The 15,720-nt window shown below is 40.9% G+C and overlaps 1 protein-coding gene across 1 annotated transcript in view; it reads right to left on the reverse strand.

Moving 5' to 3' along the window:
- ARID5B (AT-rich interaction domain 5B) overlaps positions 1–5,389 on the reverse strand; it is a 175,410-nt gene extending 170,021 nt beyond the window's left edge. The window contains 2 exon segments of the mRNA XM_081824186.1: positions 4,545–4,799; positions 5,232–5,389. Of these exon segments, the coding sequence (XP_081680312.1) occupies positions 4,545–4,799; positions 5,232–5,252 (276 nt within the window). The 5' untranslated portion in view covers positions 5,253–5,389.
- Between the last annotated feature and the right edge of the window lie 10,331 nt (positions 5,390–15,720).

Genomic DNA, 15,720 nt, shown 5'->3' on the forward strand with positions numbered 1-15,720 from the left:
GTAGTGGTAGTGGTCTCAAATTTCAATGAGAACAGCAATACAAATATTAATGATAAAAACAGTGAGTCCACCACTACTGAAGAATCTACTATGGGCCAATCTCAGTTGTAAGCACTTCACATGTATTGACTCATTTAATCCTTAAGGCAATCCTAGGGAGTAGGTACTGTATTTCCATTTCATAGATGAGGAAAGTGAGGCAATGTTTAAAATGCAGGATCCTGGACCCCAGTTCCAGAGATTCCAATCGAGTTAATTTCAACAGGGGCTCTGGAATATGAATGTTTGACAATTTTTAACCAGATAGTAACCACTTGTAGAAATCCTGACTACGTGTCATTACTATCTGTAATGCCCAGGTGCGCTTGATCTTGACTTCCTGACATCATTAGCTTACTCATCCACACTCAAAGTTGTAGGTGCCCAGTAAAGCTTCTTGTAGAATCCAGCCCACGGTCAGGCTGAAATCCAAGCTTGCACATCCACCTCTTTTAAGAGTGTATATTGCCGATAGATTAAGCGCTTGGCAATTTGAAAATGAATATAATCAGAAGTTACCCAGTAACAGAACCAATTACCCGCCTACTTTGCCATTTTCCTCCTCTGAAGAGGTTGTGGCTGAATGTGGCGATTGGGGGTAATTACTAAGGATACTTAACTCCTTGTATATGGCTCTGCTATTCACTTTCATGGTAATTTAAGACAGTATCATGATTAGGCCTGGGAACCTCCACACAGGCATAAAAGTTATCCTGCTTATTGTTTATAAATTAATATCTAGAATAAAGGTCACCGCAATCATCCCTCTTTTCTATTTTTAAGGACTGTACTGTTTTTGAAGTACTTTTGCCCATACAATGCCTCTTGATATTCACAATCCACAGTCAGCCTCATTATTGTCCCCATTTTGCTGCTGAAGAAACTGAGGCTCAGAGTGTTTATGCTGGTTCAAGGTCGAACAAATACTAAGTTGCAGAATCAAGATGTAACTCTTTCTGGACTGCTTTTCCTCTACACCAGTTGCCAGCACTGGAAGTTATGTGAAGGCAGCAGTTAAGTCATTATCATAGTTATTATAACCAATAATAAATTGGTAATGATTATTAATAATGGTATTAAAACGCAACTTAGGATACCACTAGCTCGAATCAGTTGAACTTTATAGAATAAGAATGGTTCTGCTACCTAAAATCCAGTGACCTCTGGCAAAACGGATTGACTAGTCATAATTCTAAAATGAACAAGGACCAGCCCACATTAGGGCATACTTCTAGAATATAATATGATGCATTAAAACTCTGGTGTCAAGGGTAAGGTTTAGTGGGGGAAAAAAACAACAACCCTAAAGCTTAGAAAAGCCTGCGTTCTGGCCTGGTGACCTTTGACAAACCACATAATTTCTCTAAGCCTCTGTCTCCATCTGTAAAATGGCATACAAAGTCCTGCCTTATCCAGCCTCATACAATTATTGTAAGAATCAATAAAATATTCCCCAAAAAGGCCCTCTGCAGATGATAGCAAACCACACAGGGACGCTATTTCTAATCTCGCACAATGATAATTTTCCTGCTTTTAGAACTGACGTCTTTACATTTCAAGAAATCATAAATAGACAGAATGGTTCTCTTAAACCAAAAAAGCATACTGAGTCCTGGCTGTCCTTTTGAAATGGATGCTGATGTCAGCTCAATCAAGAAATTATTAACCTCCATTTGGTTACTTAAAATAAACTGTCCTGGCTGATTAAATGTGCTGAACATTTTCTCCAAGTAACAGTGCACATCACCAAGAAACCTTTTTCTTTCAGTTACACTTTGCAAATGGCAAATGCATCATTCCAAACTATTTAAAATCAATAACAAAAATCATTTCACTGTATATAAACAAGTTAATGGAGTAAGTGAAAACAAAGCAAATTTCTTAATGAGAGGACCCTGTTGCCCCCTCTAGGTGCCTGCAGTAAATGCTGGTTTCTGTAGGCTCTCCTCCAGAGGAGACTGGGGCTGCTATTCAGCTAATGAATGACTAACTTAGGCCAGGGGGGGAAATGACATCACCAGGGTGGAAAAGCAATCTGCATTGGGAAACTTTCTACCTGCTTTACATTTGTCATAATTATTTTGCACAATGCAGCCTGCATTTGCATAATTTTGAGGCGTGTCATTATCTCAATTGAAAATTGTTTTAATATGGCTGAATAATTCACAATGACATCAGCCGAAGTCCTAATGAAATATACAAGTATAATCATACAGCTAATTACCAGCCGTGTTAGCATTAAAAAACAAATCATGCATAATATTAGACGATGTATATGCAGCTGAGGATTATAAATAGAGCCATCTCCCTCCCCAAACCCCCTAGAGTTTACTTTTAAATGACAAGATTAATTTTCTTAGGTATGGCTCATATAGCAGTGACGAAATGTGCAGATCATTACAACGGCTCGCTTTCATTTCCCCTTAATGAACAATTTTTTAACATCGTTTATTTAAAAATACTGTGTATCTATTCATTATCAGCAGTTCTAACAGATGCAACCTTCGGCTAATACTGTTTTTATTCTTAAATCAGAATTCACTATTTAATTACACCAACAGAAATTAAAACTGGACCAAGTGGGGTCAACTCGGGGTCTTTAAAAATATTTCAGTTTCAATTAAAAAAAAAAAGAGAGAGGAGAGTGACCACAAAATATCTCATAAAACACTGAATAATTTCCTTCTGGGTTTAGTCAGAAGTCTATTAGGCACCAGCTCTTTTCTGGATATTTAATCCTTCCCTTTTCCAGATCACAGGCCATGTTGAAGTAATAAATTTGAAAAGCAAATAATAAGAAATCAGGAGGGGGAGGGGAGGAAGACAGCTGCGCAGGAAAGTTGGGGCGGGGGAGGGGGCCGAGCTAGACCTTGGGAGGGGGAAAGAGCTCAACCTGTTGGTAGGTTGCAGTATTTTTTCCCAGTATTTCCAAACAACACCTTTGTAAAATTGCAGGCAGACGTCGGGAAGTATGAACGTTTAAAACCCAAAGCTGCCCGGGGAGGGCGGTGTGAGGGGGGAACGTTCGGGGAGGAGGGCGGGGCTTATTTCCGAAGAGGCAGATCTGAGGGCGAAGGTTTTGACGAACTCCAGTAATTAACCGGCATAGACCACTGATGGGTAATTCGATCCTGGGAGAGGGAGTGAACTGGCGATGCCAAAAGTACAATCAACTCCATCAAACCAAGGAATTGTGGAAGGACTGGCAGGCAGCTCCACGCTCCGGGATGAGTTAAACGAGGAACCATTCATTTAACAAAAAGATCCTTACATCTACCTCGAAAGCTCGAGGGCCTGGCACAGAGCTAGCTGCCCTCAAAAGTCTCAGTTTGATCACCCTGCTCTCGCTCGGGCAACACAAAGCCTTGCCAGGCGGCCGCGCGCCCTCCCTCCCACCGCACCGAGGGCACAGCCTCCCCAAAATAGTTCCCCTGGTGGGTATCACGGCGCTGAGGTCGGTCAGCTGACGAGGGGAGCCCGCAGAACTGCGGTCACACATGAAATGACAGAGCCGAAGGGAGGCGGCCGCCCCGGCGCCCGGTGACAGCAGCTCACCTCGGGCGTCCTCCCGGGAGCGCGGCTAGCGCCCCTGCGGCCGCCCAGAAACGTGCCGGCGAAGCTCGGTCCCTCCCCACCCTCCCCCGGAGCGCCGTCTGGGCACGGAGGCCGCCGGACTCGCCGGGCCAGTGGGCGAGCACACACCCCTCTGCCTTCCCTCCCCCGTCCCGGTCCCACACATCCCCAAAGATCGCGCTGGAAGACGTCCACTTTGCGTGGAGTAATTGAAAACTAGAACATCAAATGGCTTGTCCGGGGTGGGGGCGAGAGATAGTTGTTAATGCTTAACGTGTTTGTGCCGGTTACACGACCGCTTTGAAATCCGCCCGGGCAGATCTGCAAGTTATTTGAATGTATTATTCCAGTACCTGTCATTTATCACTTTATTCAACACGTCTTTGCCAACTCAATAGCTTTTGATCTCACTCTGCCTCCATTTCGTAATTTCCGCCCTCTTAAACATATCAAATACTTACTTAAAAAAAAAAGTGAACAATATCGAAACCCACCGAAAGAAATCCACCCAGCCCCGACCGAGCCAGACGCGAAGGTAAGATTTTCAAAAGGCAAAAAAAATATAAAAAGCATGTGATGTTCAAGCGCAGTAGCAAGAGAGCGAACGATCTCTCTCTCCCTCTCTCTCCCTGTCTCTCTCTCTCTCTCACACACACACACACACACATATCCTTGAACAAAACCCTTCTCGAACAAGTTATTTGATCTTGACTAAAATCAGCAGTTGGATCCTCTTTGTAAAGCTGACAGCCAAACTCTGACAATGGCAAAATACTCGAGCCCCAGCTAGTGGCGCTACCCCTTTAAAAAAGGAGTCGATCCTGCTCGCCTGCAGAAGTGAATACAGTATTTTCAAGCTTGCCCTGTAATAAGCATTACTTGGGGGGGGGGGGATAATAAAGAAAGAAGAGAGGGAGATATAAGTTTACCACCTCGCCATGGTCGCTATTTCTGCCCTGGGGAGTGTCTTCTGGGAGGAAATAAAGTTTAGAGCTGGATAAAAGTTGCCGGCTGGTCCTCTCTTCCCACAACAGCTGGAGCTCCGCTATGCAAATCGGATCCTTTGGCGTACATCTTACAAAGAAAAAGTCGCCAAGGGACAAAATTCTTGGTTTGCCTTCAAGGTGGAATTGAAAAGCCTTGTAGAAAATGTAAGGTCCGTGCAAGCCACACGGTGAGCCGACCCACTGCAGGGGAAAAAAAGCACCAAATAAATAACGTAGCCATCAGAGCACAAACATCTATTCCCAGACACATTTACACACAGACATCCACACTCTTAATACAGAAGAGCCAACAGATATAAAGCTGGGTGGAAAAATAATAGAGCCCACAAATTTTCTGCTTCCCTTAAAAAAAAAAAAAAAAAAAAAAACTCCGGGCACCCCCACCGCCACCTCTCCCTACTTCTCCATCTGAGGCGGTAAAATTACATTATGTATGTATGATCAGTGCAGGGATTTTTTTAAACAATAAAAATGATTTGGGGGGATGCAGAGGGTAAAAGTTTGGTGAAAAGTTTGTGGGGGGTGTGGGTGGGTGCAGAGGTGTGGGTGAGCTGGGGGGCTGGGGGGTGCCGGGGGGTGCCGGGATCGGAGGAGCGGAGGAGAGCGAAATACCTGGAGTGAGTTGGGCTCCATCTCGACGTTCTGAATTGATTGAACTCAACATTCTCTCCAAACTTGTTGGCTTGAATGGATTGCATCAGGTCCTGGCAGGGAAAAACATTCTCTGCCTTCAGCTGGCGTAATGTCTCAATATAAAACTCAGCTCTTGCCTCCCCTTCGGCACCAAAATGATTGAAAATATGTCCTAATATTTCTCTGACGACTCAATTTTCAGCTCCTGTCAAAACTGTGTAGGTTTCCTTCCAAATGTGGAATGATCAAATTCATAATCGGAAGGAAGGTTCCGTCCGATCTCGGCGGGAAGCGGATGGATCAAGGCAAAAAACATATAGGACGGTTTGTAAAAATAAAATCCACCCTAAAACTGTGTGAAGATGAGATCTCCCTCTTCCCAATCTCCCTTGTCTAGGGGTGTCGTTTAATGAGATTTTTGGAAGAGACGAGAGCTAGCGAGCTCCGCTGTGCATCTGACAGGACCTGCTTGTATATGTCTAATATAAAGAACATTTCCTGCAGAGATTCCGGGGCGCTGCTCCTCTTTCTAATGCTCCTTAGCAGATTTGCTGTTATTAGACATGTAGATTTGTTTGATAGTTAAATTACGCTTCCTCACTGCCATGTTTTCGAGAACTAATCTGTTAAATCATATTTTGATGCCTATTTACATGGAAGGGAAAAGTGGGTTATCGATTATATAAACATATAAATATTAATGCATTTGTTCGCTTCGCAAAAAATACTCGGCAAAAAAACCCCAAAAAACAGAAAGACAAGTGAGCAGTGCACACACATCTCAGGATTTTGCAAACAATATTGAACGGACAGCGACTGCATTTAGGGACTGGAACAATAAACGATGCATGATAAATCAATAAATGCGAGCAGCGAGTCTGCTCGGAATATGAATTCAGGCTCCCGGTTCTGCGTGTGCATTCTTTAATTTTGAAGTATATACACTAGTACGTGTTTACAATGCTGATGGACGCCAAGGGCGCTCTCAAATGATAATGTGTTTATATAACCCAGCGCTACAGGAATAATATACCGACTCCTACCCCACCCCCATCCCCTCCCCCGCCAAAAAAGGGAGGGGAGCTTCCTCAATAATAGTTTGAAACTGAAAAAATCCATTTGCAAACTAGTTAAATACAACCAGAAATTAAGCTGTTGAAAACCGGGGGCATGAACCGTAAGACAATAAAGGTTTTAAATGTGTATATTTATTGTTCTGGAGCCCTGGAGCATTGCGAGGTTTGCATGCACGGCTATTATGCAAACACAGAGAAACTTAAGAGCGACAGAACAAGGAACAGGCAGAGACTGCAAAGCCCTCGCTCGCTCCGACCCAGCTGCCCGTCCTCCGCCAGGCTAGATTGCATTTTCGCAGTGTTGATGTAAAATGGTGTACTCGCTTCCCCCACGCTCCCCACCCCCTTCCCCGTTCTCCTCCCACTCCTTCCAGCACCTCCCGCCCCCCCCCCGAATTTATTATATTGGCACCAGTCTTTCTAAAGTGGGTCTGGCATGCTAAAAAAGTAAACATGTACTATATGGGGAATAAGGTCTGTATAGTATGACAGTTGAAACTTGATCTGTGATAAAATTACAGGATGTTGAAATTACTAGTAAGCTATTTTTAACGCTTTCGCAACGTTTCACCTCTAGTCACAGCATCTAGTTGAAACAGGATTACTTTAATGAAAATTATATTCACATGGCTGAAGTTAATACACCCGGCAGAGCACAAATGCCTCATATTCAGTGACTTGAGGTGGAAAGACCCTCTCTGTATTTTTATGCCTTCTCATAACGTCTGCGTCCGCTGCAGTAAGAATTAGGGCACTTAACATTATCTAAACCACATTTTTGATTCAGAACATGGGGAAGTAATAAAAGGCAAGATCTATCTCGTTTCTATACACACAGAGATAAACGAAAGAAAATGGCAGATCCTCCAATTACAATAAGTAATAAAAGCCCATGCCAAAGAGCCGGTATTCTTAAAGATGAAAACTATTTTAATAATTTAAAGTAATATCACAACTCTGCACAATGAAGGAGGACAATGTAACAATTCAGAGTCTCCCATCTTTGCATTAGCCAAATTATGACTTGCACATCACTCTTTAATTATCTTCCTTGAAATTTCATCTGATCTTTCTATTTTATAAACATGGGTTACAAAGAGAAATTACAGCTCTCTCATGCTTTCTCTCTTTCTTTTTAACTTTATGATGCATACTGCAGACATTTGATTAGAATAACCCGTTTTGTTCATTTTTTTACATATGAATGGACTTGACTGAAGGGCATTTTACGTATTTTTTTTAAATACAGGAGAGATGCCTAAGGCTTCAGTTAGTCTCTGTCCTGTTAGCGTAAATATATACATCCAGTTCAAGACATCCTATATTTAAAAACTTGAGTTGCAGTATTTTGACAAGATCATATTTGAGATCGAGTCTGAGTCAGTTTCCTGTATGACCAATGCATTTCCAGCATTTATGCAGGAAACCTCAACAGAATGCCTGAGGGTATCCCTGGATTGTATATTAAATCTCTCTCTTAAAAAATACACAGCTTTTTAGAGCATCTAAGCAACTTCTGCTGGTTTTGGTGCTGTAAGTCTTTAAGTGTCTGTGAGGGACTTCATCTAATTAGAAACCCTGTTTCTATGTCTCTTCAAGGTAGGCGCTGAACTAGGCTGCATGCTGTGTAATCTCTCTTTTTGTAAACTCCCGATAAGGTTTTTCAGATGTTAACAATTGCAGGGATCTAGGTCTGAATATTTTTGAATATCTGCAGTCTTGTAATCAGATGAATGCTAAATTTCAAAACTGGATCACAGGGGTATCTTCCCTCTCTTTTTACAGCACCACCACAATCACCCCCCATGAACATAATAAAATCTAATAAATCAAACCTCTGGTCCAATCCTGTAAATGGCTTTTAAAATCACAGATCACAATGGTGTGTGTTTACAAAAAAAAAAAAAAAAAAATCAAAACAAAAACAAAAAACCAAAAAATATCATCTATTTTACCTCTTTAATATGATGCTTGATAGGCACCTGTAAATTATCTGTGTAGCAAATATCCATACAAAGAAAGTTTCAATTAAGATAAGGAGATTGTATTGAAACAGTTCTTTGAAGTAATGTAGTTAATAGCCTGTTTGATTTCTGCTTGTGAGAGAGTAATAACGTGGATTCAAGGCTCCATCAATCACAGAGCAGATGTAAGACTTGAGACACCGACACCCAGGGGAATAGAGACAAACTCCTGCAGTGCAGGGTCCTTGGGCTAATGTAAAGTAAATACTCATAAACAGATCGAATGTTGTAAGAAGACAATCCATTCAGGACAGTTATAATCATGAAAGCAACTGCTTTATTTATCTATAAAAAAGCTTGTAGCTGGGACTCACTGTGCATAAAAGAGGAGTGGGAAATAAAGCAGTATATGTTTATATGACCCACTATTTTCTGGGCTCTCTTACACTGAAACACAGGACCCTATACCCACACATCTATATTCCTGCTGCTTTGCTAGCCCCAAATCCAACTCTCAGTTTTATTTGGTTTATTTAAAAGGTAAAAAAATACAAAATAAATCATTCTCACCCCCTCAAGGGGGTGGGGAAGCAGTAGACACATTTTTTCAGTGCCTGTGAATCGTTTCATAAAGGATCAGGAGGATTAAGTTAGTTGCAAAAACCAGCAGTGACATAATTAGGCAGCTTGGGCTATAATAAACAGGATCATAAAAAAAAAAAAAAGTACAGTTTGAAGAAAGAAGGCAACCATTTCGAAAATTCAAACCTCTCTGCGCACCTCTGGGCCTCCCCCTCCCCCAAATTGCAAAAGACAACTGAAGCATTTTTGACCTTGGCTACAATAATACTTCATGTTTTAGCACTTTAGTCAGCATTTTATCTACTAATTGCTACACACTACCGCATGTGGCTCGAATCTGCCACTGCAGCTTTCTTTCACTGGTGAGCGAACTGCTTGATAAAGACTGGGAATTCAACCTGGCTGTTTCCTTTCTTGCTCCCCCTCGTCTCCCCCCTCCTTTTTCCTTTCCTCTTCCAGCTAGAAGCCGCTAATTTTTGCAGAAAATACCGCATGGATCAGAACAGGGACCGTGAAAGGTTCCCTAATCTCCTTCCACCGGCTGAACTCGGGCCACTTTGGCGATCGGGAGGCAAAGGGAGGAGATGAAGGGGGGGAGGGGGCAGGAATGAGTGGGGGCGAAGCCCGGGGAGGGGGTGGATCCTGGCCTGTTGGTGGACCTGATGCTAGGTGATTCTGCACGTTGGTCCGTTGGCTAGTCCACCGCTGGTTGGAAGTCTGTGGGACTCCGCGCTGCCCACCTGGGGACCTTGAGTTAGGGGCTCTCCCGTCTTGCTTGGTTAGGAAGTGGGGTTCGAGGGGGTAGCCCCGGAGTCTGCGGACTGATTCGTGGATCGAAAAACCAGCACTGAGGGTCAGCCACCGCCTAGTCCCCTCCCCCTTCCTAGCCTGGCGCCGTCCTCAGCGGTGGGGGTGGGTGGCGTTATTAATAAGGCGGCCTCCAGCAGAGCAGGCTCGCCAAGTCTTAGTGCAACAAGTCTATTGGTTTGAAGGAAGATAAACCGGGTTATACGGGTCATTGCTTTCCAGGAGACCTCTAGTGGTCAAAGGTTGAGCTACATCTTAAATATGGGGCTCGTATTTGTCGCTTGTCTCCTGGGCTGTGGTGGGCGTGGGTCTCCAACTCAGGTCAGGCAGTAAGATCGGTAGCCGGGTCCACATTTCTCATAGACTTGAAGCCAAAGCCAAGAGAGAAGCGAGGCACTCCGAGAAGATCCCCCAGGGAGGGGTCATGTGATGCCCTTTGTGGACACGGAGGCCCCAAGTTCCTCTGCCCTTAGTACAGATGGAGACTTCCTATCTTAATCTTGATTTTCCTCCCGGGCCTGAGATTAATTAGGAATTCTCAGGGAAGTTGGATTAAATTTGTCCAAGCCATTTCCAGTTATAGTAGCAATGCTGAATCTATTTTTCTAAATTTGTTTGTCAATGAAAGCCAAGTCTCATTCCCTCACCCTGATCACAGATACACCCAAACCCCCTTAATTTTAACAATTCACTGCCTTCAAATGCCTTGATATTTATGGGTTATTTAGTTTAGAAATAAATAAGCTTCATTTCTTCTTTTTTAAATTATATGCGCTGCAGTGGTGTACATATGACATTTGACTAAATTGTGACCTTGTTCCTTTCCTGGGATGACACACCATTTCATCTCAGGTGGTGAGTGGGTGGTGTAACTTCCAGGCTCCTTATTCTTCAGCTTCATTTGTGATCCTCATATTAATAAAAAATTTAATCAAATTGCCCCTCAGCCTGGTACTGCTGGGGACAGCTATCTTAGATTATCCTAAAACCAGAGATCCCAGCCATCTGAGGTTTGTTAAAACATCTTGCCATACCTGATTTTTCAAAAAGAAGACAAGAAAATGTACAGACATGGAGTCTTGGTTCCACTGGGGGACTCATATACTGCCTACTAAAAATTTCTCTGTGCAGTTTCAAATGGATGTTAATGATGCCTTGTGTTTGGTGATTTATAACTTAAAATTACTTGACAGGCATTAAGCAACTCATTATTTAGAAGCAGAGTGGGTATGGTAGGTAAATCACTAGACTGAAAGTCAAGGGGACCATTCTTCACTGATCTCCTATGTCTCCCTGTCCATGGCTATAATTATCTGCAGGACTCAAACCCTAATTCTGGCTTTGTCAGGATTTCTCAGATGATTGTGGCAGAATTATCCAGACTGGTCATCTGTGGATTAGCAGCCCCCCCATGCTAGGCCATCCACCAAACCCATGGAAGCGCCAGCAAGTCCCTTGGTTGCCTCCACCTACATTTTGCCATGCCACAGACTGATAATTTTATGACTTGTTATTACAGGTTGAAATATGTAAATGTAGTAATTCACTCAGGGTGTAAAGAGATCTGAGTACTTCAGAGGAAAAAAAAATACCAAGAAGAATAGTGAGATTGTTTCTGTTCTTGTCTTCAGTAAGCTTTGGCCAAAATGAAATTGGTCAGCCTTTTCAGGAAGAAGGCAGGGGACCAGTATGAACCTTACTCAGGGCTTGCACAATTCCATTCTCAAGGTTGCTGGAACCAACTATTACTTACTCACCAGAGCTGATTGTTATATTTTCAGGAACTTTGCAAGCTGGCTAATAAACATCTCTATTATTAAACATTAAATGACACGAACTCACAAGTAAGTGTTGTATTAAAAACAAAGGTAATACCTACTCAAAACTCACCACTTTTTAATTATTTTACTACATTTTACTCTTATCTATATACTCTTGAGGTTATTTTTAGCTTTTATATTTTTATGGTTGCAATACTATAAGATGGTGTGTTACTGAGAGTTCTCTTCCCAATCCGTGTCCATTGGCATGTTGGTGGCTTGAAATTGTCTGTGGTGGGAGTATTTAGACCATGGAACTCAGCGAATGTTACAAATCAGAGCTTGATTTATTGTTTTGTTGATTGTTTAGACTTAAGAAAATGATGGAGAAAAATGTTCATATTGCAGATTGTGATGGTTATATTTATATATCAATCTGGGTCATGGGGTGCCCAGATATTTGGTCAAATGTTATTCTAGATGTGTCTGTGAGGATTTTTTGGATGATATTAATATTTGAATCAGTGGACTGGGTAAAGCAGATTGCCCACCTTCCCCCCCAACCCCCATGTGGGTGGGCCTCATCCAGTCAGTTGAAGGCCTGAATAAAACACAAAGTCTGAGTAAGAGGGAACTCTTGCCTGACTCCTTGAGACGGGACATAGGTCTTTTCCAGTCTTTGAACTCAGACTAAAACACTGACTCTTCATGAATCTGAGCCTGCTGATTTTTGGACTGAAATTTACACTATTGGCTCTCCTGGTTCTTCGTCTTTGGACTCTGACTGGACTGCCCATCAGCTCTCCTGGGGCTCCAGCTTATCAGCTGCAGATTTTGAAACTTCTAAGCCATGGGAGCCAATATATATATAGATACACATCCTATTGGTTTTGTTTCTTTAGAGAACCCTGACTAATACACAAATTAACTTGAAAGTCTGTCAAGTCTGTACCAATTAAATTGCAAATAGTACAAAAAAGTGAAGGAAATACTTGAAAGTTATAACCTGATTCAGCAAAGAAGTTGCTCATGTCATTTATGAAAGATTGAAGTTCTGAGATACATCATTGTTTTTTCACTTTCGTCTTTCTCCTTAATATAAATGAAAAGATCAACCGACATTCACACTGAAACTATATTCGCTTGGTTTTTTTTTGTTTGTTTGTTTTGTTTTTTTGGGAACTATACTCATTTGTTAATGCAATCATAGGTTAGCTATGGACACAAGAGTTCAGCGAATAGTTAACAAAAAGCATTCCATGAGAATAGATTGGCTGTATGGAATTTACGGTGAAAAGTGTTGTATATTTTACTATTGTTTGTACATTTATGCTATACTTCCTGTATATCAGCAAAATGTATAATGAACTTACACACCCACATATTTGTATATATCCAAATCTAGATATATACATATGTACGTATCTAGATCTAGATATAAACAGACACACACACATACTTTTTTTTCTTTTTTAAGGTTGGGAAGCTAGTTAAATATTTAGAAGCATGTCTCTGTCTAAAGGTAGCCTTGAGCCTGACATGCAACCCAAACTTCTAGAGCAAGGACTGGCAAATTATAGCCTACCACCTGTTTTGTACATGAGCAAAGAATGTGTTTTACATATTTAAATGGTTGAAAAAAATCACTAGGAGAATAATATTTTGTGACATATAAAAATTATATGAAATTCAAATTTCAGTTTCCATAAACATGTTTTACTGGAACTCAACCATGCTCATTCATTTCTGTATTGTCTACGGCTTCTATCACGCCAAACAGCAGAGGTGGGGAGTTGTGACAAGGACCGTATGGCCCTCAAAAGCTAAAATATTTACTACTGTGCCCTTTGTAGCAGAATTTTGTAGAAGTGGTCTGTTCTATAATATGTAGGTATGTTCCTTGGCTGGGAGCAGTAGACCCCACCAAATGACCTTCTGAAGTCTTTTCTTGCCATTGGACCTAGAAATACTTCCTCTGGTAAACAGAGCAAATGGAACACCCAGAATTGTGAGGGATTCAAATCATTGACTCAAGGGCAGAGCCAATGCCATCACAAAAGGAAGACAGAAGCATTCAGATTTCGCACTCCTTGGCTTATGTTCCGACCACTGGATGACAATACCTTTCTTTCCTACTGCCTATCCTAAAGCACTGTATAATTTTGTTGGGCACTGTTAAATATTTATTGAGTTTTCTCGTCCAATGTGGTTCGGTTACAGTATGTCTATGTGTGTGATGGGACCCTTCAGGATTAAAGGTGCTATATAAATAGAGGATTATTTTATGACTTGTGATTGCAGGTTGAAATATGTAAATGTGGTAATTCACTAATGCTATATCAGTGCATATATCTGGGAAACAAGAATGCATTATCCTTCCATTTGAGTCTAACATCATTTACATCCTTTTTTAAAAAAAATACCCAGTTTTTTTTTTTAAATGAGGGAACGCAGTGGAGGAAAAAAAAATTCTTTTAATGCAATACTTCAGCTGAAAGTTTAATGACACAAAAGGCAGGCAATTCAAAGTTACAGTTCCCACAGCAACTGTAACTCTGCTATATAGCACATTTAGGCATAGATTTCACAGCATGTACTGCAATACAAAATACTCCACACTGGGCATGCAAGGGGGCAGAGTTATGGTTGCTATGGGTACCATGACTTTGAATTTCCAGATTTTTTGAGAGTTTAAATTCTCAACCAGAACATCACATTAATAGTTCATTTTTTTTTGCATTGAAAATAATAAAGGTTGTATCACCGATTCCACTGCCAAACCTATCTCCAGCTCAGTCCACCACTTAGTATAAATACCTACCCAAACATATTCACCCTGCTTGCTAAAATTAAACACATGACCTCAGCCCAGGGAATATTTTAGTTTGCAAATTTATATGCGATGACTTTCACTGGATTAACTAAATCTGCTCCCCCCTCCTTTTCCAAAAATCACCAATAAATTCAGGTTAACTCTTCAGCATTCTGGTGTATTTTATCTGTTATTCAGGGGCTGAGAGGATATGATAATCAGATTCATTGTGTATGAATGCGTGATGTATATATTTATAATTTATACTCTGTCTACTTCTGAAAAGAACTGGAAGCAGCTAGCTAACTGCATGTATTCATTTATTCATTTATTCCTTGGACAGACCATGCAATTTTATGCCTTTATGCTAGTGGTCTCAGGACCCTCTTCACTTTTAAAAATTGTTGAGGACCTCAAAAAGCTTTTGTTTATGGTGGTTATGTATATATATATACATATACACATATATACATGTATACATATATATACACACACACGCATATATCTTGATATTTAACATACTAGAAATTATAACTGAAATATTAGAAAAATATTTTAAAATATTCATTAACTCATTTTAAAATAACAATAAACTCATTACATGTCAGCATAACATGTTTTTTTATATAAATAATAACTATGTTTTCCAAAACAAAGAAACTTAGTGAAAAGAGAAGCATTGTTTTACATTTTACAAATCTCTTTAATGGAAGACAGCTGGATTCTCATAGCTGCTTCTACATTCAATCTGTTGAATATCCCAAGTCATGTAGCTTCTGGAAAATGCCACTATACTTTTGAGAGAGAATGCGAGTGAAAAAAAGCAAATAATTATTATGATCATTATTTTAACCCTGTGGACCACCTAAAATGGTGTCAGGAATTCCCACAGTTCCCCAGACTACACTTAGGAGAACCAGTGCTCTTTGCATTTGCTTACGCTGGTCTTCCAAGCCTATGCCTCTTCCTTGTCAGTAGGAAAACTCTTATTCATGCTTCAAGGCCCTAGGAAAAATTGTTCCCTTAGCTATATTCTCATAGCACTTTATACATGTGCCAATCTGAGCATCTATTATGTGTCCTTACGTTTGTTTAAATGTCTGCGGTATTGTTGTTGTTGTTAGACTCCGAGTTCCTTAAAAGGGAACCATGTCTTACGCATTTTTTCCTCATTTTCTAGCATGGTACCTGGTATCCCATGTATATGGGATAAGAGTTTAACTCAACAAACAAGTAAGAAAATCATTCTCATTCACTGAGCCAATGATATGTATTAGGAACTGTGTCTCAAATTTAACCCTCATAAAAATGGTATGAAGTTGGTACTATTAGTACCAGTATTTTTTTGAGTGAGGGAACTAAGGCATGCCCAAAGTTGAGCAGCCATGGGTCACCATGCCAAGAAATATGGGGAACAGTAAGAAGCAAGAAACAGAGTCTCTGCCTTAAAGTCATTTACAATCTACT

Source organism: Leptonychotes weddellii, chromosome 6, assembly GCF_054177405.1.
Source record: "Leptonychotes weddellii isolate Sample4059 chromosome 6, ASM5417740v2, whole genome shotgun sequence".
Classification (NCBI taxonomy): Eukaryota; Metazoa; Chordata; class Mammalia; order Carnivora; family Phocidae; genus Leptonychotes; species Leptonychotes weddellii.